Source organism: Ascaphus truei, unplaced genomic scaffold (genome assembly GCF_040206685.1).
Source record: "Ascaphus truei isolate aAscTru1 unplaced genomic scaffold, aAscTru1.hap1 HAP1_SCAFFOLD_622, whole genome shotgun sequence".
Lineage (NCBI taxonomy): Eukaryota > Metazoa > Chordata > Amphibia > Anura > Ascaphidae > Ascaphus > Ascaphus truei.
In genome coordinates, this window is record NW_027456955.1 from 60,713 (window position 1) to 84,390 (window position 23,678).

General features: G+C 51.6%; 1 protein-coding gene across 1 annotated transcript in view; it reads right to left on the minus strand.

Moving 5' to 3' along the window:
• THBS3 (thrombospondin 3) overlaps positions 1–23,678 on the minus strand; it is a 44,907-nt gene that overhangs the window by 9,844 nt on the left and 11,385 nt on the right. Inside the window, exons 2-14 of the mRNA XM_075584502.1 lie at positions 16,484–16,690; positions 15,503–15,759; positions 14,802–14,904; positions 14,022–14,048; positions 11,525–11,607; positions 10,777–10,828; positions 9,161–9,309; positions 8,786–8,926; positions 4,993–5,070; positions 4,762–4,914; positions 4,537–4,647; positions 2,959–3,066; positions 1,296–1,455 (exon numbers count right to left, since the gene is read on the minus strand). Of these exons, the coding sequence (XP_075440617.1) occupies positions 1,296–1,455; positions 2,959–3,066; positions 4,537–4,647; positions 4,762–4,914; positions 4,993–5,070; positions 8,786–8,926; positions 9,161–9,309; positions 10,777–10,828; positions 11,525–11,607; positions 14,022–14,048; positions 14,802–14,904; positions 15,503–15,759; positions 16,484–16,690 (1,629 nt within the window). The remainder of the gene's footprint in view (positions 1–1,295; positions 1,456–2,958; positions 3,067–4,536; positions 4,648–4,761; positions 4,915–4,992; positions 5,071–8,785; positions 8,927–9,160; positions 9,310–10,776; positions 10,829–11,524; positions 11,608–14,021; positions 14,049–14,801; positions 14,905–15,502; positions 15,760–16,483; positions 16,691–23,678) is intronic.

The window sequence follows — 23,678 nt, forward strand, 5'->3', positions numbered from 1 at the left end:
GATACACGTATACACACAGACACAATGATACACGTATACACACAGACACAATGATACACGTATACACACAGACACAATGATACACGTATACACACAGACACAATGATACACGTATACACACAGACACAATGATACACGTATACACACAGACACAATGATACACGTATACACACAGACACAATTAAACACGTATACACACAGACACAATGATACACGTACACACACAGACACAATGATACACGTACACACACACAGACACAATGATACACGTATACACACAGACACAATGATACACGTATACACACAGACACAATGAAACACGTATACACACAGACACAATGATACACGTATACACACAGACACAATGAAACACGTATACACACAGACACAATGAAACACGTATACACACAGACACAATGAAACACGTATACACACAGACACAATGATACACGTATACACACAGACACAATGATACACGTATACACACAGACACAATGATACACGTATACACACAGACACAATGAAACACGTATACACACAGACACAATGAAACACGTATACACACAGACACAATGAAACACGTATACACACAGACACAATGAAACACGTATACACACAGACACAATGAAACACGTATACACACAGACACAATGATACACGTATACACACAGACACAATGATACACGTATACACACAGACACAATGATACACGTATACACACAGACACAATGATACACGTATACACACAGACACAATGATACACGTATACACACAGACACAATGATACACGTATACACACAGACACAATGATACACGTATACACACAGACACAATGATACACGTATACACACAGACACAATGATACACGTATACACACAGACACAATGATACACGTATACACACAGACACAATGATACACGTATACACACAGACACAATGATACACGTATACACACAGACACAATGAAACACGTATACACACAGACACAATGATACACGTATACACACAGACACAATGATACACGTATACACACAGACACAATGATACACGTATACACACAGACACAATGATACACGTATACACACAGACACAATGATACACGTATACACACAGACACAATGATACACGTATACACACAGACACAATGACACACGTATACACACAGACACAATGACACACGTATACACACAGACACAATGATACACGTATATACTGGTGTTACTGACTTGTGAGGCGCCGTCACAGCAAATCCAGCTAACTCTCTCCTGACCTCTGAACCCCAAATGAGAACTCACCGTCTCCATCTATATCATTGTCACAAGCATCTCCTTCCCCGCTGGCATCCGTGTCCTTCTGGTCATTGTTGGGGACATTAGGACAGTTGTCACAAGCATCCCCGAAGGAGTCTGTGTCCGAGTTCTGCTGGTCCTTATTGGGAACAAGTCTGCAATTATCCTGCAAAGAGAACACAGTCACACACAGGCACGGTGACAATAACACACACACACACACACAATCACATACACACAGGCACGGTGACAATAACACACACACACACAATCACATACACACAGGCATGGTGACAATAACACACAAACATACACACAGACAGGCAAAGTGACAATAACACAAACACACAAGGTGACAATAACACACACACAGTAACACAGTCACACACTAACATACACATACAGGCAAGGTGACAATACCACACACACACACACACAGGCAAGGTGACAATAACACACACACACTAACATACACACACAGGCAAGGTGACAATAACACACAAACATACACACAGACAGGCAAAATGACAATAACACACACACACACAAGGTGACAATAACACACACACACACACACACACACACACACACACACACACACACACACACACACACACACAGGCAAGGTGACAATAACACACACACACACACACACACACACACACACACACACACACACACACAGTCACACACTAACACACACACAGGCAAGGTGACAATAACACACACACACACACACACACTAACACACACAGTCACACACAGGCAAGCTGACAATAATATACACACACACACAGTCACACACTAACATACACACACAGGCAAGGTGACAATAACACACACACACACTAACATACATACACAAGGCGACACTAACAAACACTCTGTCACACACTAACACACCATCACACACAAGGTGACAATACACACACACTAACATACAGACGCAGGCAAGGTGACAATAACACAAACGCACAGTCACACAGTAACAATGCACACACCAACATACACTTCCAGGCAAGGTGACAATAACACATACACTGTTACACACACACAGGCAATGTGACACTAACATACACTGTCACACAGTAACATACACACGCAGGCAAGGTGACAATAACACACACACAGTCACACTAATATACAGTACACAAGGAAGCAAGGTGACACTAGCAAACACAGTGTCATCTCCTAGAACCAGTGTGGGCTCAGTACTGTGACACTGGACAGCGGGTCACCTCCTAGAACCAGTGTGGGCTCAGTACTGTGACACTGGACAGCGGGTCACCTCCTAGAACCAGTGTGGGCTCAGTACTGTGACACTGGACAGCGGGTCACCTCGTAGAACCAGTGTGGGCTCAGTACTGTGACACTGGACAGCGGGTCACCTCCTAGAACCAGTGTGGGCTCAGTACTGTGACAGGGGACAGCGGGTCACCTCCCAGAACCAGTGTGGGCTCAGTACTGTGACACTGGACAGCGGGTCATCTCCCAGAACCAGTGTGGTGAAGACACTGATATTTAAAGATTATCGCTACTATTTTTCTGAACACATTTTCTGTCTGCGACACATCGATTTGCAAACACATCGGGCAGCGGAGAAAAAGGGAGCTGGACATTGGATTTGAGATACTTAGGATCATTATACAGCGGCGTTCCAGATGAGCACCTCAACATTCTTGATTCCATCCCCATCCGCATCCTCGTCACACTGGTCCCCAATCCCATCGTTGTCAGCGTCCTCCTGACCGGAGTTAGGGGTCAAACGGCAGTTATCCTGCAGCGAGGACAGAGAGGGACAACTGTGACCTCCATCAATCAGTCACTGCCCCCCAACAGGAGCCCGCCGGCATTCAGACACTGTCACTGCCCCCCACAGGGGCCCGCCGGCATTCAGACACTGTCACTGCCCCCCACAGGGGCCCGCCGGCATTCAGACACTGTCACTGCCCCCCACAGGAGCCCGCCGGCATTCAGACACTGTCACTGCCCCCCACAGGGGCCCGCCGGCATTCAGACACTGTCACTGCCCCCCAACAGGAGCCCCCCGGCATTCAGACACTGTCACTGCCCCCCACAGGGGCCCGCCGGCATTCAGACACTGTCAATACCCCCCAACAGGAGCCCCCCGGCATTCAGACACTGTCACTGCCCCCCACAGGGGCCCGCCGGCATTCAGACACTGTCACTGCCCCCCAACAGGAACCCGCCGGCATTCAGACACTGTCACTGCCCCCCAACAGGAGCCCGCCAGCATTCAGACACTGTCACTGCCCCCCACAGGGGCCCGCCGGCATTCAGACACTGTCACTGCCCCCCAACAGGAGCCCCCCGGCATTCAGACACTGTCACTGCCCCCCAACAGGAGCCCCCCGGCATTCACACTGTCACTGCCCCCCAACAGGAGCCCCCCGGCATTCAGACACTGTCACTGCCCCCCAACAGGAGCCCCCCGGCATTCAGACACTGTCACTGCCCCCCAACAGGGGCCCGCCGGCATTCAGACACTGTCACTGCCCCCCATCAGGTGCCCCCCGGCATTCAGACACTGTCACTGCCCCCCAACAGGAGCCGGCCGGCATTCAGACACTGTCACTGCCCCCCAACAGGAGCCCCCCAGGGTTCAGACACTGTAACTACCCCCCCCCCCCAACAGAAACCCCCCGGGGTTCAGACACTGTCACTGCCCCCCCATCATGAGTCCCCCGGGTTCAGACACTGTAACTACCCGCCCCCCAACAAGAGCCCCCCGTCATTCAGACACTGTCATTACCCCCCAACAGTAGCCCTCCGGCATTCAGACACTGTCACTGCCCCCCAACAGTAGCCCCCCGGCATTCAGACACTGTCACTGCCCCCCAACAGGAGCCCCCCGGCATTCAGACACTGTCACTGCCCCCCAACAGGAGCCCCCCGGCATTCAGACACTGTCACTGCCCCCCAACAGGAGCCCCCCGGCATTCAGACACTGTCACTGCCCCCCAACAGGAGCCCCCCGGCATCCAGACACTATCACTGCCCCCCAACAGGAGCCCCCCGGCATTCAGACACTGTCACTGCCCCCCAACAGGAGCCCCCCGGCATCCAGACACTATCACTGCCCCCCAACAGGAGCCCCCCGGCATCCAGACACTATCACTGCCCCCCAACAGGAGCCCCCCGGCATCCAGACACTATCACTGCCCCCCAACAGGAGCCCCCCAGCATCCAGACAAACAGCCCCCTGATTCAGTGGCAGGCGCCTTACCTGCCTGCAGTGCTTGCTATTATCTATACAGGGCATTGGCTCATCTGGGTAACCATCGATATCCGTGTCCCGGCCACACGTGTACCCATTCCCTGCCCAGCCGACGTTGCACTGTGGGGTGAGAATAATAGGGTGACTCTCGGACACACCCTCAGCACTCATCCTATTAGTTCCTGCAGGGAGCGGGGTACAGTGCGAGATGCGTGTGAGAAAGCCCCCCCTTACCATGCAGGACACGTCCCCATTCCTCTCGAACACACAGTGCCCGTTCACGGCGCACGGATTGAACGCCGGGTTTATACAGGATCTTTTCGGCACGCAGCCCATGGTCTGGTTCCCCACGAAGCCAGACTTGCAGGGGCCACATTTGTAGGAGCCCTGGAGGGCGAGAATACACGGGTGTCAGGACGGTGGGTGAAGCAGAGTGGGTGCAGGGTGGGAACAGTAGGAACTCACCATGCTGTTGGTGCAGATGGAGTTGGCAGCGCAACCTCCGTTATTACCATCATTACACTCATCGATGTCCGTGCACACCTGTCCCGGAGTGAAGACACAGATAAGCACTCACATCCGAGGCAAACGCACTGATCCTCTGCTCCTCCTCACACACAGCGCTCTCACTCACTGATCCTCTGCTCCTCCTCACACACAGCGCTCACTCACTGATCCTCTGCTCCTCCTCACACACAGCGCTCACTCACTGATCCTCTGCTCCTCCTCACATGCAGCGCTCACTCACTGATCCTCTGCTCCTCCTCACACACAGCGCTCTCACTCACTGATCCTCTGCTACTCCTCACACACAGCGCTCTCACTCACTTATCCTCTGCTACTCCTCACACACAGCACTCTCACTCACTGATCCTCTGCTCCTCCTCACACACAGCGCTCTCACTCACTGATCCCCTGCTATTCCTCACACACAGCGCTCTCACTCACTGATCCTCTGCTCCTCCTCACACACAGCGCTCTCACTCACTGATCCTCTGCTCCTCCTCACACACAGCGCTCTCACTCACTGATCCTCTGCTCCTCCTCACACACAGCGCTCACTCACTGATCCTCTGCTCCTCCTCACACACAGCGCTCTCACTCCCTGATCCTCTGCTCCTCCTCACACACAGCGCTCTCACTCACTGATCCTCTGCTCCTCCTCACACACAGCGCTCACTCACTGATCCTCTGCTCCTCCTCACACACAGCGCTCACTCACTGATCCTCTGCTACTCCTCACACACAGCGCTCTCACTCACTGATCCTCTGCTCCTCCTCACACACAGCGCTCTCACTCACTGATCCTCTGCTCCTCCTCACACACAGCGCTCTCACTCACTGATCCTCTGCTCCTCCTCACACACAGCGCTCTCACTCACTGATCCTCTGCTACTCCTCACACACAGCGCTCTCACTCACTGATCCTCTGCTCCTCCTCACACACAGCGCTCACTCACTGATCCTCTGCTACTCCTCACACACAGCGCTCTCACTCACTGATCCTCTGCTCCTCCTCACACACAGCGCTCTCACTCACTGATCCTCTGCTCCTCCTCACACACAGCGCTCACTCATTGATCCTCTGCTCCTCCTCACACACAGCGCTCTCACTCACTGATCCTCTGCTCCTCCTCACACACAGCGCTCTCACTCACTGATCCTCTGCTCCTCCTCACACACAGCGCTCTCACTCACTGATCCTCTGCTCCTCCTCACACACAGCGCTCTCACTCACTGATCCTCTGCTCCTCCTCACACACAGCGCTCACTCATTGATCCTCTGATCCTCCTCACATGCAGCGCTCTCACTCACTGATCCTCTGCTCCTCCTCACACGCAGCGCTCACTCACTGATCCTCTGCTACTCCTCACATGCAGTGCTCACTCACTGATCCTCTGCTCCTCCTCACACGCAGCGCTAACTCACTGATCCTCTGCTCCTCCTCACACGCAGCGCTCACTCACTGATCCTCTGCTCCTCCTCACACGCAGTGCTCACTCACTGATCCTCTGCTCCTCCTCACACGCAGCGCTCACTCACTGACCCTCTGCTCCTCCTCACACGCAGCGCCCACTCACTGATCCTCTGCTCCTCCTCAAATGCAGACCTCTTACTCACTGATCCTCTGCTCCTCCTCACATGCAGCGCTAACTCACTTATCCTCTGCTACTCCTCACACGCAGCGCTCTCACTCACTGATCCTCTGCTACTCCTCACACACAGCGCTCTCACTCACTTATCCTCTGTACTCCTCACACACAGCGCTCTCACTCACTTATCCTCTGCTACTCCTCACACACAGCACTCTCACTCACTGATCCTCTGCTCCTCCTCACACACAGCGCTCTCACTCACTGATCCCCTGCTATTCCTCACACACAGCGCTCTCACTCACTGATCCTCTGCTCCTCCTCACACGCAGCACTCTCACTCACTGATCCACTGCTACTCATCACATGCAGCGCTCACTCACTGATCCTCTGCTCCTCCTCACACTGCGCTCTCACTTACTGATCCTCTGCTCCACCTCACATGCAGCGCTCTCACTCACTGATCCTCTGATCCTCCTCACACGAAGCGCTCACTCACTGATCCTCTGCTACTCCTCACATGCAGCGCTCTCACTCACTGATCCTCTGATCCTCCTCACACGAAGCGCTCACTCACTGATCCTCTGCTCCTCCTCACACTGCGCTCTCACTCACTGATCCTCTGCTCCTCCTCACACGCAGCGCTCTCACTCACTGATCCTCTGATCCTCCTCACATGCAGGGTTCACTCACTGATCCTCTGCTACTCCTCACATGCAGTGCTCACTCACTGATCCTCTGCTCCTCCTCACATGCAGCGCTCACTCACTGATCCTCTGATCCTCCCTCACACGCAGCGCTCACTCACTGATCCTCTGCTCCTCCTCACACGCAGCGCTCTCACTCACTGATCCTCTGCTACTCCTCACATGCAGCACTCTCACTCACTGATCCTCTGATCCTCCTCACACGCAGCGCTCACTCACTGATCCTCTGCTCCTCCTCACACACAGCGCTAACTCACTGATCCTCTGCTATTCCTCACACACAGCGCTCTCACTCCCTGATCCTCTGCTCCTCCTCACATGCAGCGCTCTCACTCACTGATCCTCTGCTCCTCCTCACACTGCGCTCTCACTCCCTGATCCTCTGCTCCTCCTCACATGCAGCGCTCACTCACTGATCCTCTGCTCCTCCTCACACGCAGCGCTCATTCACTGATCCTCTGCTCCTCCTCACACGCAGCGCTCACTCACTGATCCTCTGCTCCTCCTCACATGCAGCGCTCTCACTCACTGATCCTCTGCTCCTCCTCACACGCAGCGCTCACTCACTGATCCTCTTCTCCTCCTCACACACAGCGCTCTCACTCACTGATCCTCTGCTCCTCCTCACACACAGCGCTCACTCACTGATCCTCTGATCCTCCTCACATGCAGCGCTCTCACTCACTGATCCTCTGCTCCTCCTCACACGCAGCGCTCCCTCACTGATCCTCTGCTCCTCCTCACACACAGCGCTCTCACTCACTGATCCTCTGCTCCTCCTCACACGCAGCACTAACTCACTGATCCTCTGCTCCTCCTCAAATGCAGACCTCTTACTCACTGATCCTCTGCTCCTCCTCACATGCAGCGCTCACTCACTGATCCTCTGCTCCTCCTCACATGCAGCGCTCACTCACTGATCCTCTGCTACTCCTCACACGCAGCGCTCACTCACTGATCCTCTGCTCCTCCTCACACGCAGCGCTCACTCACTGATCCTCTGCTCCTCCTCACACTCAGTGCTCACTCACTGATCCTCTGCTCCTCCTCAAATGCAGACCTCTTACTCACTGATCCTCTGCTCCTCCTCACATGCAGCGCTCACTCACTGATCCTCTGCTCCTCCTCACACGCAACGCTCATTCACTGATCCTCTGCTCCTCCTCACACGCAGCGCTCACTCACTGATCCTAGGCTCCTCCCTCACACGCAGCGCTCACTCACTGATCCTCTGCTCCTCCTCACACGCAGCGCTTACTCACTGATCCTCTGCTCCTCCTCACATGCAGACCTCTTACTCACTGATCCTCTGCTCCTCCTCACACGCAGCGCTCACTCATTGATCCTCTGATCCTCCTCACATGCAGCGCTCTCACTCACTGATCCTCTGCTCCTCCTCACACTCAGCGCTCTCACTCACTTATCCTCTGTACTCCTCACACTCAGCACTCGCTGACCTGCTTGCTGGCTTTGGCGTACTCCACTCCCAGCCCGGACACCATGTTGCCCTTGTACCCGCGAGGACAGGACTCGCAGCGGAAACCAGGCGATGTGTTGATGCATTTTGAGCCGGGGAAGCAGGGGTTAGCGTGGGAACACTGTGTATAAGATACAAACAGAAGCCTGTATATAAGGGGTATATAGGTGCTGTGTAGTATAAGAACACTCTGTCTGGAAATGTCCGGGGTGAGGGAGGAATATGGGCCCCCCAGAATAATGCTCCTGGTGCTGTTAGGTGGCAAGACTGTCACCCCCCAAAAATTCAATGCACTCCCTCCCAGTTATGACCATCCTATGCCCCCAGTCCCCCAGCACTGCACCCCACGGGTCACCTCATCGATATCAGCACAGTGGGAGCCATTGCCCTGTGATCCGGGGGGACAGGGACCGCAGCGATACCCGGGGTACTCGTACGTCTCCATACAGTCCACTCCTTGGAAGCACGGGTTTGGGTTACAGCGGGAGCGGTGCTCATGGAATCCTGTAACAGGGAGAAGAGCAGGAACATCAGCGGACATCGCCACAGCCTCCCTGCACCGCCGGGACATGCTGCCGCCGGGACATGCTGCCGCCGGGACATGCTGCCGCCGGGACATGCTGCCGCAGAGACATGCTGCCGCCGGGACATGCTGCCGCCGGGACATGCTGCCGCAGGGACATGCTGCCGCAGAGACATGCTGCCGCCGGGACATGCTTCCGCAGAGACATGCTGCCGCCGGGACATGCTGCCGCCGGGACATGCTGCCGCCGGGACATGCTGCCACAGAGACATGCTGCCGCAGGGACATGCTGCCGCCGAGACATGCTGCCGCAGAGACATGCAGCCGCCGGGACATGCAGCCGCCGGGACATGCTGCCCCAGAGACATGCTGCCGCCGGGACATGCTGCCACAGAGACATGCTGCCGCCGGGACATGCTGCCGCAGAGACATGCTGCCGCCGGGACATGCTGCCGCAGAGACATGCTGCCGCAGAGACATGCTGCCGCCGGGACATGCTGCCGCCGGGACATGCTGCCGCAGAGACATGCTGCCGCCGGGACATGCTGCCGCCGGGACATGCTGCCGCAGAGACATGCTGCCGCAGAGACATGCTGCCGCCGGGACATGATGCCGCCGGGACATGCTGCCGCCGGGACATGCTGCCGCCGGGACATGCTGCCGCAGAGACATGCTGCCGCAGAGACATGCTGCCGCCGGGACATGCTGCCGCAGAGACATGCTGCCGCCGGGACATCATGCCGCCGGGACATGCTGCCGCAGAGACATGCTGCCGCAGAGACATGCTGCCGCAGAGACATGCTGCCGCAGAGACATGCTGCCGCAGAGACATGCTGCCGCCGGGACATGCTGCCGCAGAGACATGCTGCCGCCGGGACATCATGCCGCCGGGACATGCTGCCGCAGAGACATGCTGCCGCCGGGACATGCTGCCGCAGAGACATGCTGCCGCAGAGACATGCTGCCGCAGAGACATGCTGCCGCAGAGACATGCTGCCGCCGGGACATGCTGCCGCCGGGACATGCTGCCGCAGGGACATGCTGCCGCAGAGACATGCTGCCGCAGAGACATGCTGCCGCCGGGACATGCTGCCGCAGAGACATGCTGCCGCAGAGACATGCTGCCGCCGGGACATGCTGCCGCAGGGAACACTAACACCGCAGGATAATGTTACATTTTAGCCACTGTACATAAAACTTTAAAATGCAGGCGCGATACAGGAACAACACACCTCCCTTCTGTCTATCGCCGTGTCGCCCTGCGCTGTCACCCTGTGCCCTGTCGCTGTGTCACCCTATCTCTGCGTCACCCTGCGCTGTTACCATGCACCGCCCTGTCACTGCATTGTCCCGCGCTGTCACCCTGCGCCGCGTCACCCTCTCACTGCGTCGCCCTGTCGCTGTGTCACCCTGTGCTGCTATCACCCTCTGGCAGGCTGTCCCCTTACCACACACTTGACACTCCATGATGGTGTTCCTGATAAGGGACATCTCCTTCACCTGCCCAAAATAGGAGTAAAATCATTAAAGGGACGAATCTACCTCTAGGAATGTGTGACTCTTACACTGTAACTTCTCCCTCCTATAATGTTCCCACCTGCAGCATTTTTCTTCCCTGTATCCCCCCTCTCTTACCTGTACCTCCTCTCCCTCTCTTACCTGTACCTCCTCTCCCTCTCTTACCTGTACCCCCTCTCTTGACTGCACCCCCTCTTACCTGTACCCCCCTCTCCCTTAACTGTACCCCCCTCTCCCCAACCCTTACCTGTAACACCCTCTCCCTTCCTTACCTGTACCCCCTCTCCCTCCCCTGTATCCCCTCTCCACCTCCCTTACCTGTTCCCCCTCTCCCCCCCTTATCTGCATTGTTCTTTCCTGTACCCCCTTCCCATACCTGTACCTCCTCTCCCTCTTACCTGTACCCCCTCTTGACTGCACCCCCTCTCTTACCTGTACCCCCTCTCCCTTACCTGTACCCCCCTCTCCCCAACCCTTACCTGTAACACCCTCTCCCTCCCTTACCTGCACCCTCCCTCCCCTGTACCCTCTCCTTCCCCTGTACCCCCTCTCCACCTCCCTTACCTGTACCCCCTCTCCCTCCCCTGTACCCCCTTCTCTACCTCCCTTACCTGTACCCTCTCCCTCCCCTGTACCCCCTATCCACCTCCCTTACCTGTGCCACCTCGCCCCTCTTACCTGGTCTCTTATATCCTCTCTCAGCTCTGCCAGGACCTTGTTGAACAGAGTCATCTGGGTGATGAGAGCCTTCGTGTGCTCACCTGCCCAACACACAGAACAGTATTTCACAAGGTGACCCAGCAGTCCTTATATTCAGGTGAGGCAGAGCAGCACTGAGCAGGGGCATGCTGCCCTCTTGTGGCTGCAGCACATAACACGTCCCTTTGCTGTAATACACATTGGGCCTATTCTAGAAGCTTCGATAACTTTGCTGCCCTCCGAACGGTGTGACATGTTCCCGCCGAACGATGTGGCATGTTCCCTCCGAACGGTGTGACATGTTCCCGCCGAACGATGTGGCATGTGCCCTCCGAACGGTGTGACATGTTCCCGCCGAACGATGTGGCATGTTCCCGCCGAACGATGTGGCATGTGCCCTCCGAACGGTGTGACATGTTCCCGCCGAACGATGTGGCATGTTCCCGCCGAACGATGTGGCATGTGCCCTCCGAACGGTGTGACATGTTCCCGCCGAACGATGTGACATGTTCCCGCCGAACGATGTGGCATGTTCCCTCCGAACGATGTGACATGTTCCCGCCGAACGATGTGGCATGTTCCCACAGAACGATGTGGCATGTGCCCTCCGAACGGTGTGACATGTTCCCGCCGAACGATGTGGCATGTTCCCTCCGAACGGTGTGACATGTTCCCGCCGAACGATGTGGCATGTGCCCTCCGAACGGTGTGACATGTTCCCGCCGAACGATGTGGCATGTTCCCGCCGAACGATGTGGCATGTGCCCTCCGAACGGTGTGACATGTTCCCGCCGAACGATGTGGCATGTTCCCGCCGAACGATGTGGCATGTGCCCTCCGAACGGTGTGACATGTTCCCGCCGAACGATGTGGCATGTGCCCTCCGAACGGTGTGGCATGTTCCCGCCGAACGGTGTGGCATGTTCCCACCGAACGATGTGGCATGTGCCCTCCGAACGATGTGGCATGTTCCCGCCGAACGATGTGGCATGTGCCCTCCGAACGATGTGGCATGTTCCCGCCGAACGGTGTGACATGTTCCCCCCGAACGATGTGGCATGTGCCCTCCGAACGGTGTGACATGTTCCCGCCGAACGATGTGGCATGTTCCCGCCGAACGATGTGGCATGTTCCCACAGAACGATGTGGCATGTTCCCACAGAACGATGTGGCATGTTCCCACAGAACGATGTGGCATGTTCCCACAGAACGATGTGGCATGTTCCCACAGAACGATGTGTCATGTTCCCACAGAACGATGTGGCATGTTCCCACAGAACGATGTGGCATGTTCCCCCCGAACGATGTGGCATGTTCCCACAGAACGATGTGGCATGTTCCCCCCGAACGATGTGGCATGTTCCCACAGAACGATGTGTCATGTTCCCACAGAACGATGTGGCATGTTCCCACAGAACGATGTGGCATGTTCCCACAGAACGATGTGGCATGTTCCCACAGAACGGTGTGGCATGTTCCCACAGAACGATGTGGCATGTTCCCACAGAACGATGTGTCATGTTCCCACAGAACGATGTGGCATGTTCCCACAGAACGATGTGGCATGTTCCCCCCGAACGATGTGGCATGTTCCCACAGAACGATGTGGCATGTTCCCACAGAACGATGTGGCATGTTCCCACAGAACGATGTGGAATGTTCCCACAGAACGATGTGGCATGTTCCCACAGAACGATGTGGCATGTTCCCACAGAACGATGTGGCATGTTCCCACAGAACGATGTGGCATGTTCCCACAGAACGATGTGGCATGTTCCCACAGAACGATGTGGCATGTTCCCCCCGAACGATGTGGCATGTTCCCACAGAACGATGTGGCATGTTCCCACAGAACGATGTGGCATGTTCCCACAGAACGATGTGTCATGTTCCCACAGAACGATGTGGCATGTTCCCACAGAACGATGTGGCATGTTCCCACAGAACGATGTGGCATGTTCCCACAGAACGGTGTGGCATGTTCCCACAGAACGGTGTGTCATGTTCCCACAGAACGATGTGGCATGTTCCCACAGAACGATGTGGCATGTTCCCACAGAACGATGTGGCATGTTCCCACAGAACGGTGTGGCATGTTCCCACAGAACGGTGTGGCATGTTCCCGCCTTACCAAATCGTACGGGAAGTGCTCAGAACGCTCGATGAGTTAGTTATCAAAGTTTATAGCACAGGCCCAATACTGTGCAGGAGATTTATACATTCTTTTGCAGGTTGTGATCACTTTTATTAGTTTATAAGAAACTAATTATTAGGAAAAAGTAACTAATAAAAATATAGAGAGCAGATGTAAAGAGAAGAGACCATAAGCCAAGGCCCAATAATGTGATTGTTACAATGTCACAGGATATAACTCATCACTAGTGTATCTATTTAAGGATTAACCCTGCAATGCACTGATGCCCCTGGCACTCAAGGAGTTAAGCTGATGTTTGGATAACTGCAGTGAGGGACTCACCAAGGATAGAGTTCACCACTCCGTTCACTGGCGGGAGAAAGAAAGAGGGAGTCAATATTCTGGAGTAAACAGAACACGGCATGTGCCCCCCTCATATCCCCCCCACATGTGCCTCCCTCATATCCCCCCACATGTGCCTCCCTCATATCCCCCCACATGTGCCTCCCTCATATCCCCCCACATGTGCCTCCCTCATATCCCCCCACATGTGCCTCCCTCATATCCCCCCACATGTGTCCCCTCATATCCCCCCACATGTGCCTCCCTCATATCCCCCCACATGTGCCTCCCTCATATCTCCCCACATGTGCCCTCCTCATATCCCCCCACATGTGCCTCCCTCATATCCCCCCACATGTGCCTCCCTCATATCCCCCCACATGTGCCTCCCTCATATCTCCCCACATGTGCCCTCCTCATATCCCCCCACATGTGCCTCCCTCATATCCCCCCACATGTGCCCTCCTCATATCCCCCCACATGTGCCTCCCTCATATCTCCCCACATGTGCCCTCCTCATATCCCCCCACATGTGCCTCCCTCATATCCCCCCACATGTGCCCCCTCATATCCCCCCACATGTGCCTCCCTCATATCCCCCCACATGTGCCCCCTCATATCCCCCCACATGTGCCACCTCATATCCCCCCACATGTGCCCCCCCTCATATTCCCCCACATGTGCCCCCTCATATCCCCCCACATGTGCCTCCCACTCATATTCCCCCACGGTAAAGGGTTTTGAGCACCGAGTGCCACTTTGTAGGATCCCGCCCTGTACCTGTGTTGTGTATGGATTCATCCTCTTGGAAGGGGCACTCGCTCAACGCTCCCACACGGCTCATGGACCCTCCAAGTATCAGCTTCATGGATTCCACGGTTCCCTAATCCCAAGGAGAGGAGGGTTCAATCCTCAGAGAGTGTGGTATGTGTAAGAGGGGCTCCTATATAAGTCTGTGGGGCTACAGATGTGAGCAAGAGAGTGTGATACAGTGAGGGTCTCATCCTTACTAAGGTGAAGGGGGCTGATCAGATCTAGCGCACACCCCCTCCACATCCTCCTCCCCTCACACCCTTTCCTCCTCCCATCCCTCCCCACACACACCCTCCTCTCACACCCTTTCCTCTTCCCACCCCCTCCCCTCACTACCCCTGCCGTTAAAACCCCCTCTCCAACACCCACTTCCTCCTCTCACCCCCTCCCATGACATACACCCACCCCTCACCCACTTTCCTCCTCCTCCCCTCAAATACCCCCCCTCCACTTCCTTCTCTCACCCCCTCTCCTCACACCCTTACCTCCTGTCACCCTCCCCTCACATACACCGTCCCCTCACACCCCCTACCCTCAAACACCCCTCCTCCACACCCACTTCCTCTCCTCACCCTCACACCCTTTCCTCCTCCCACCCCACCACACACACCCTCTCCCCCACCCCTCACATATACCCTCCTCTCACCCCCTCCCCCCTCTCACTCTACCTGCATCCTCAGAAATGCCTTGTGTCCTGACCGGAGCTCCCCGAATTCCACCTCAGACGCAGGGATGACCATGATTTCGGGGAGCCCCAGGCTGGTGTCCACCTGCTTGCAGTCCACGTACAGCTCTAGTGTTAGTGTGTCCCCGCGGAGGCCGCTCACACGCAGGATGACGGTGTGCGTGTTCCCGTCCGACAGGTTGGAGTTCTGCAGGCTGACCGCATGGAGCTTGGAGTCTTCCCGCATGTATCGCACCAAGACTGCGTGACAGGAAACGGGGTTTTCCTATTACTACTACGCCTGTTACCTGCTGCCTTACTGTAACAATAGCGGTACATAGAGGAATACTCCTGTCCTTTCCTGCCTACATTACTGCAACCCAATATTGGCCTCCACATTTCTCCTGTGCAGTCTTGAGACCCTGCTGAATTGATCTTATTCTTTCTCTCCCACATCAGTTTCCTGCAATCCCCCTGCTGCCTTCTCATTACATCCCACATTCATTACAAGATGTCCCTCCTTTCCATGCAGGCCTCGGTCCTCCTCCGCTCCCCACGTTCAGGGCGTTCCCTCTTCTCACAGCTGCTCCCCACCAGTGAAACCTTTTTAGTCGTCGCAGTCCCATTCTCTGCAATAACTCCCCGTCTCACTGCACCATTGTTAAGCCGCGTTTATAGTGGCCACGCCTGCACGCGACATCGCGCGCCCCCCCAACAAAAGGTCGTACCTCTAGGGGGCAGACCTAGAGCCCGTGACCATGCACGCCATTTTTGAAAATACAATCAAATTTGTTTTTGTTTTGGTGCGATGGCCGCGTCACGTGAGCACTTCAGCCAATGAGGGTGAACCGCTCACGTGACGTCACGGCCACGCCTCCAGCCTAGTTTGTTTAACGCTTGGTTGCGTGTACGCCACCACTATAATTTCGGACTTAGATTGCAAGCTCTTTGGGTGAGGACACGTGTGCACCTGGCCAGCTCTTACCTTTGTTGATCTTTCCCACCACCGAAGCCTCAAGCCACTTGGTATTATCCTTCTTGGAGTAGAGTCCGAACAGGACCCCACCCTGCTTGGCAGGCAGCCGGAAGGTGGACAGGAAGTATATGTCATTGACTGTTAGCAGCTCTGTTCGTATCTTCTCCACCACGCTGGACATCTGTCGGCCCTCGCTCACCGACAGCAGGTCTATCACTGCAGGGTTACAATGATGGTGAGAAGACTAGACTACAAGACTAGCAGCCTGTGGACCTATCATAAACCAGTGATCGGAGCGTGACAATGCAGAGGGACACAAAGTGACACCACGCTGCTATTTATAAACCTTACATTCCACTTATTTATGGAAAAGAAATCGCTTTGCAGCTTGTTCAAACAAATTGTGCCCCCTGCACAGAGAAACACAAACACGGCTTTTTAATGGCAAGTCAACCCCTATTGTCCCTTGTACTGTGACACCCATACTCGGGGTTCCCCTCGCAGGGTATGTCGCATGTCTCTGCGTTCCGCGGTATGCAGGGCGCGTGGAAACGTTGGTTTTCTGCTGTCACACACTGGATTAAAGAAACTCAATATCATTAGGATTTTCATTTCATTGAAACAGCATAAACTACGGGCGACATCATGGGCGTTTTTCTGTATAATCGCAGCCTTAGCTGTCCCATTAGGAGGTTACATTTTCATGATATCCATGCGCCAGAGTTTTTCCCTTTTCCACATTGTTTTGGGGTATTGGAACCCCCTATTTACACTGCTGCAAGATACACCGTTTGTTACATTGGGTTTTCTCATATCTTATAGATACTATTACTATCTGGAATCACATCAGCGCCCCTTCTCTTTTCCTTCTTTTTCTTTATATATTATTATGGTAATTATGGAATACATGCATACGTATAATGCTCTTCACGTATGTTATTATACGACATATGGAATACATGCATACGCGTAATGTTCATGTAGATATTATGGGACTTATGGAATACATACATACGCATAATGCTCTTCACGTATATATATTATTATGGGACATATGGAATACATGCAAACGCATAATGCTCTTCATGTATATATTATGGAATAAATGCATACGCATAATGCTCTTCACGTATGTTATTATGGCACGTGTGGAATACATGAATATGCGTAATGCTTCACGTATGTTATTATGTGAAGTATGTATGCATGCATGTCTTTATTCATATAGCGCCATTAATGTACATAGCGCTTTACAGCAGTAATAAAGTGACGATCATATAAATAACAAATAACATAAATGACACAAAGGGAAGAAGTGCTTCAGACATAAAAGTAACATTTAGGAAGAGGAGTCCCTGCTCCGAAGAGCTTACAATCTAATTGGTTGGTAGGAAGAACGTACAGAGAAAGTAGGAGGGTGTTCTGGTAAGTGCGTCTGCAGGGGCCAAGCTTTATGTGTGAGGGTTTAATTATTAGCCATGGTGCTACTCATATGCTTCCTTAGGCAGGTGTGTTTTAAGGCGGGTCTTAAAGGTGGTTAGAGAGGGTGCTAGTCGGATATTGAGGGGAAGGGCATTCCAGAGGTGTGGGGCAGTCAGTGAGAGAGGTTTAAGGTGGGAGAGGGCTTTAGATACAAAGGGAGTAGAGAGAAGACATCCTTGAGCAGAACGCAAGAGTCGTGATGGTGCATAGCGAGAAATTAGGGCTGAGATGTAAGGAGGGGCAGAAGAGTGTAAAGCTTTAAAAGTGAGGGGGAGAATTGAGTGTGTGATACGGGATTTGATAGGAAGCCAGGAGAGGGATTTCAGCAGGGGAGACGCTGAGACAGATTTAGGAAAGAGTAGAGTGATTCTGGCAGAAGCGTTTAGGATAGATTGTACGGGAGACAGGTGAGAGGCAGGAAGGCCGGACAGCAGGAGGTTATAGTAATCGAGACAGGAGAGAACGAGGGCCTGAGTCAAAGTTTTAGCAGTCGAGCAGCAGAGGAAAGCGCGTATCTTTGTAATATTGCGGAGGAAAAAGCGACAGGTTTTAGAAACGTTTTGAAGGTGAGTGAGGAGTCGAGTGTGACCCCTAGGCAGCGTGCTTGCGCTACTGGATGTATGACTGAACTTCCAACACTAATGTGGAAGGAGGTAGTAAGGCCAGGTTTGGGAGGAAGTATGAGGAGCTCTGTTTTTGCCATGTTAAGTTCAAGTCGGCGGAGGGCCATCCAGGATGATATCACAGAGAGACATTCCGAAACTTTGGTCTATACAGCAGGTGTAAGGTCGGGGGTTACAAAGTTACATAGTTACATAGTAGATGAGGTTGAAAAAAGACGGACGTCCATCAAGTTCATCCTATGCTAAATTTAGACAACAGATACTTTATCCTATATCCGTACTTACTTATTGATCCAGAGGAAGACAAACAAAAAAACCCAGAGTCATATCATCCAATGAAATCTCATAAGCGGAAAAACAAATTCCTTCCTGACTCCAATAATGACAATCAAATTATTCCCTGGATCAACATCCTTCCCATGTTTACTTATTTGGTACATCCCTGTATACCTTTCCTTTCTAAAAAGATGTCCAACCTTTTTTTGAATAAATCTATTGTATCTGCCATCACAGTCTTGGTTGAAAAGTAAATGTATGTCATCAGCATAGAGGGGATATTTAAACTCAAGAGTATGGAATACATGCATACGCGTAATGCTCTTCATGTATATACTGTATTATTATTGATGTGTAACATATGAAGTGTCTGTGGAGTTAATATTGGAGTTATTATCTATGGATTTTTTCTATATCTTTCCATAACTTTAAACATGAATTCATGCTGAATATCTGCACTAACATTCTGATTAATTTCTTCACACAGGTATATCTGTCTGAGTAGAATTCTTCTATCAATTTAACACCAATTGCAACAGAACTTATCTAATTAACAACTCCTTGCTATGTCTGTCTGATATGAATAGGCAGACCCCTCCCTTAATTATTAGTCATGCAGATCTGTTTAGAGTATTTACGTCCATCTCGTGGCTGTGCTATATGGCTGTGTAACATTTAAAGCAGCTGTCCATGCTACAGTTTTTTTCTTCCCCTTTAATATGTGCATCAATCCAATCCACACAATGATAAGTAATTTGCAACTTAGCGAATCGATCCGTTCTCCTGTGACCGATTGGCGAAGATTCGGCTCGGGGGTTCCCTAAATGGCTGTCAGTGAAGCAGAAGAGGACCAAAGAAGCAAAGTTCTGTGGGGAAGATCATGTGACCAGGCAGTTACTAGATACAATTTGTGCACTGCTAGAGAGAGGGCAGGGCTCAAAAAGGGGTGTACCAGAGCCTGTTTCAGAAGAGGAAGGGGATGTAACTTTGTAAATGGTTGCTATAGAAACAAAAAAATGCTTGTTACATTATAATACAGTAAAAATGAAATTCATTGTTTAAAAAAAAATTCAAAAATGCTAAGTATTTTCTCATAGTACAGAACCGATTCTCAAAAAAACAAAAAAAAAACAACATGTAGGATATTGCTTGGTCTGCAGCTTAAAGGGTCACATATAAAGTGTCTGTGGAGTTAATATTGGAGTTAGAATTGGAGCTGAAGAATACAAGAGGAACTGGACTCTGCACTTCAACAACCCAGCAACTGGGAGAACCGGTCTCTCTCAATGCTCTGACAATTTGTACACATCTGTACGCTCGGTTTCTAAGCTGCTGCTTAATCTTCAGTGCTACACTGCCCTCCCAGGCCTGGTTTATACACCTGCTCTCTTACCTACTACTCATCTCCCCCAATACCTGGGACCTCTCCCCTCCTACCGCTCTCCCTATATCTCATTATACCCTCCCAGGCCTGATTTATACACCTGCTCTCTCACCTACTCCTCATCTCCCCCAATACCTGGGACCTCTCCCCTCCTACCGCTCTCCCTATATCTCATTATACCCTCCCAGGCCTGATTTATACACCTGCTCTCTCACCTACTCCTCATCTCCCCCAATACCTGGGACCTCTCCCCTCCTACCTCTCTCCCTATATCTCATTATACCCTCCCAGGCCTGATTTATACACCTGCTCTCTCACCTACTCCTCATCTCCCCCAATACCTGGGACCTCTCCCCTCCTACCTCTCTCCCTATATCTCATTATACCCTCCCAGGCCTGATTTATACACCTGCTCTCTCACCTACTCCTCATCTCCCCCAATACCTGGGACCTCTCCCCTCCTACCTTTCTCCCTGCATCTCATTATGCCCTCCCAGGCATGGTTTATACACCTTCTCTCTCACCTACTCCCCATCTCCCCCAATACCTGGGACCTCTCCCCTCCTACCTCTCTCCCTATATCTCATTATACCCTCCCAGGCCTGATTTATACACCTGCTCTCTCACATCCTACTCCTCATCTCCCCCAATACCTGGGACCTCTCCCCTCCTACCTCTCTCCCTATATCTCATTATACCCTCCCAGGCCTGATTTATACACCTGCTCTCTCACATCCTACTCCTCATCTCCCCCAATACCTGGGACCTCTCTCCCTGCATCTCATTATGCCCTCCTATTTGCTGTTTTCTCATTCCTTTGTAAACTTTTCTCTTCTCACCAACTTCCCCACTCCCCTCCTGTTACCCTATGCCTGTGTCCATACACTGCACCACTATTTACACACCTCCACCTCTTTCCCAACATCTTCTACACCCCTACATAAAAATCACCCCCACAAATCCTCTATTCACCTCCTCTCCCTCCTGCTGCTGGAGATATCTCTCCTAATCCTGCACCCAGCCATGTACACACCTGCTCTCACCCACGCCTCCCTGCCTCCTCTTCCCCTGCTAATGGTGTTAACACATCTAATTTAACACCGACCAACCTTAAAACTCACATCACAAAAGAAGCATCCCAACAGCTATGACTCATGGCTACCGTCCTACACCCACAGTCACTCCTACCAACCATTGGGGCCAAGCACTGCCATCTACTACAAGTAGCCACCATCAAGGACAAGCGTTGTCATCCACTGCACTTATTCCCTCACCTACTGTCTCTCTGTAAGTCTCCCTACATACCACTTAGATTGTAAGCTCTTCGGGGCAGGGATTTCTTTTCCTATTGTCTGACTTTGCAGCGCTTATTGTATTATTATAATTCTCTGCACTGTATTGTCTTTGTGAAGCACTGCGTATACTGTCAGCGCTATATAAAGATATACATGCATACACCTAATGCTCTTCACGTATATATAATTATGGGATGTATGGAATACATACATACACCTAATGCTCTTCACGTATATATAATTATGGGATGTATGGAATACATACATACACATAATTCTCTTCACGTATATATTATTATGCGACATATGGAATACTCGCATACACATAATGCTCTTCACATTATATATATATATATATATATATATATATATATATTATATATATATATATATATATATATATAATTACGGGACATATGAAATACATGCATACGCGTAATGCTCTTCATGTATATATTATTCTGCAACATATTTATGTATATATAATTAAGGGACGTATGGAATACATGCATACATAATGCTCTTCACATATATATTATTACGGGGCATTTGAAATACATGCATACGATTAATGCTCTTCATGTATATATTATTCTGCAACGTATTTATGTATATATAATTATCGGACGTATGGAATACATGCATACACATAATAATCTTCACGTATATATTATTATGGGACGTATGGAATACAATATAGTGGGTTAGTTGTATGCAGATTGCCTTTTTAACCAGTGTAAACCCATAATTTGGTTCCCTCCCTCTGCTACACACAATCAAATTAGATTGTAAGCTCTCTGGGACAGAATTCCTGCCCGGATACCTTTCTGCATGTTCTGTTACTCCTAGTCCTTCACATCTCGTGTTCACACGCTACCCTCTTATCCCACCAGTTTATACATAGCCATCCTAATAATATGTGTGCAATTTGTAATTCCCTATTCTCAGCTTGGTACTGTGCAGGAAATGTGTGTGTAATAAACGTTCCAGGCTAAAGTGGGAGCGATGGGTAACACAATGACTAATGTTACAGAAATTCAGTTTATATTCACTAATAGTATCCCCCTGCATTAACAGATATACAGGATCCCGCCGTGTTAAGAGATATACAGGATCCTAATAAATCAGATAGGAATCGTTCCTGCAGATTTGGGATTACAGGCGGTCCTCGGTTATCCAACGGAATCCGTTTTGGAAGTAGCGTTGGACAGTGAAACCGTTGTAAAGTTAATCAGTGGCGGCGAGCGTTGGATAACACATTCCGGCGTCGAAAAACAGCCCTTAGGGTTCCATTGTAAAGCGTTGGACATGCCATTCGTTGTAAAGTGAAACGTTGGATAATGAGGACTACCTGTATACACAAAGATCTTCTGTAGCAAAAAGGGTCTCGATGTTCCACCTTTATCCCAAAGGTGGCAGCAAATACAGGAGTAATGCACCGAGGGGGCGCATACTCAGGATAACTATATATAAACCCAGTCAGCGTTTGTTGAAAGAGAGACAGAGAGCGACAGGTCAGTTAGAGAGAGAGAGAGACGAGAGAGAGACAGGTCAGTGAGAGAGAGACAGGTCAGTGAGAGAAAGAGAGACAGGTCAGTGAGAGAAAGAGACAGGTCAGTGATGGAGAGAAACACACACACAGGTCAGTGAGAGAGGGTAATTGAGAGAGAGAGAGACAGACAGGTCAGTGAGACTGAGAGAGTGAAACAGGTCAGTGAGAGAGAGACAGATCAGTGAGAGAGAGCGACAGGTTAGTGAGATCTAGAGAGACAAGTCACTGAGAGATACAGGTCAGTGAGAGAGAGACAAGTCAGTGAGAGTGAGAATGAAACAGGTCAGTGAGAGAGACAAGTCAGTGAGAGTGAGAATGAAACAGGTCAGTGAGAAAGAGACAGGTCAGTGATAGAGAGAGAGCGCGACAGGTCACAGAGAGAGAGCGACAGGTCACTGAGAGAGAGACAGGTCAGTGAGAGTGAGAGAGCGAAAGGTTAGTGAGATATAGAGAGACAGGTCACAGAGAGAGCGAGAGAGAGACAGGTCAGTGAGAGAGAGAGACAGGTCAGTGTGAGAGTGACAGGTCACTAAGAGAGAGACAGGTCAGTGAGAGAGAGAGAAAGGTCAGTGAGAGAGAGCGTGAGGTCAGT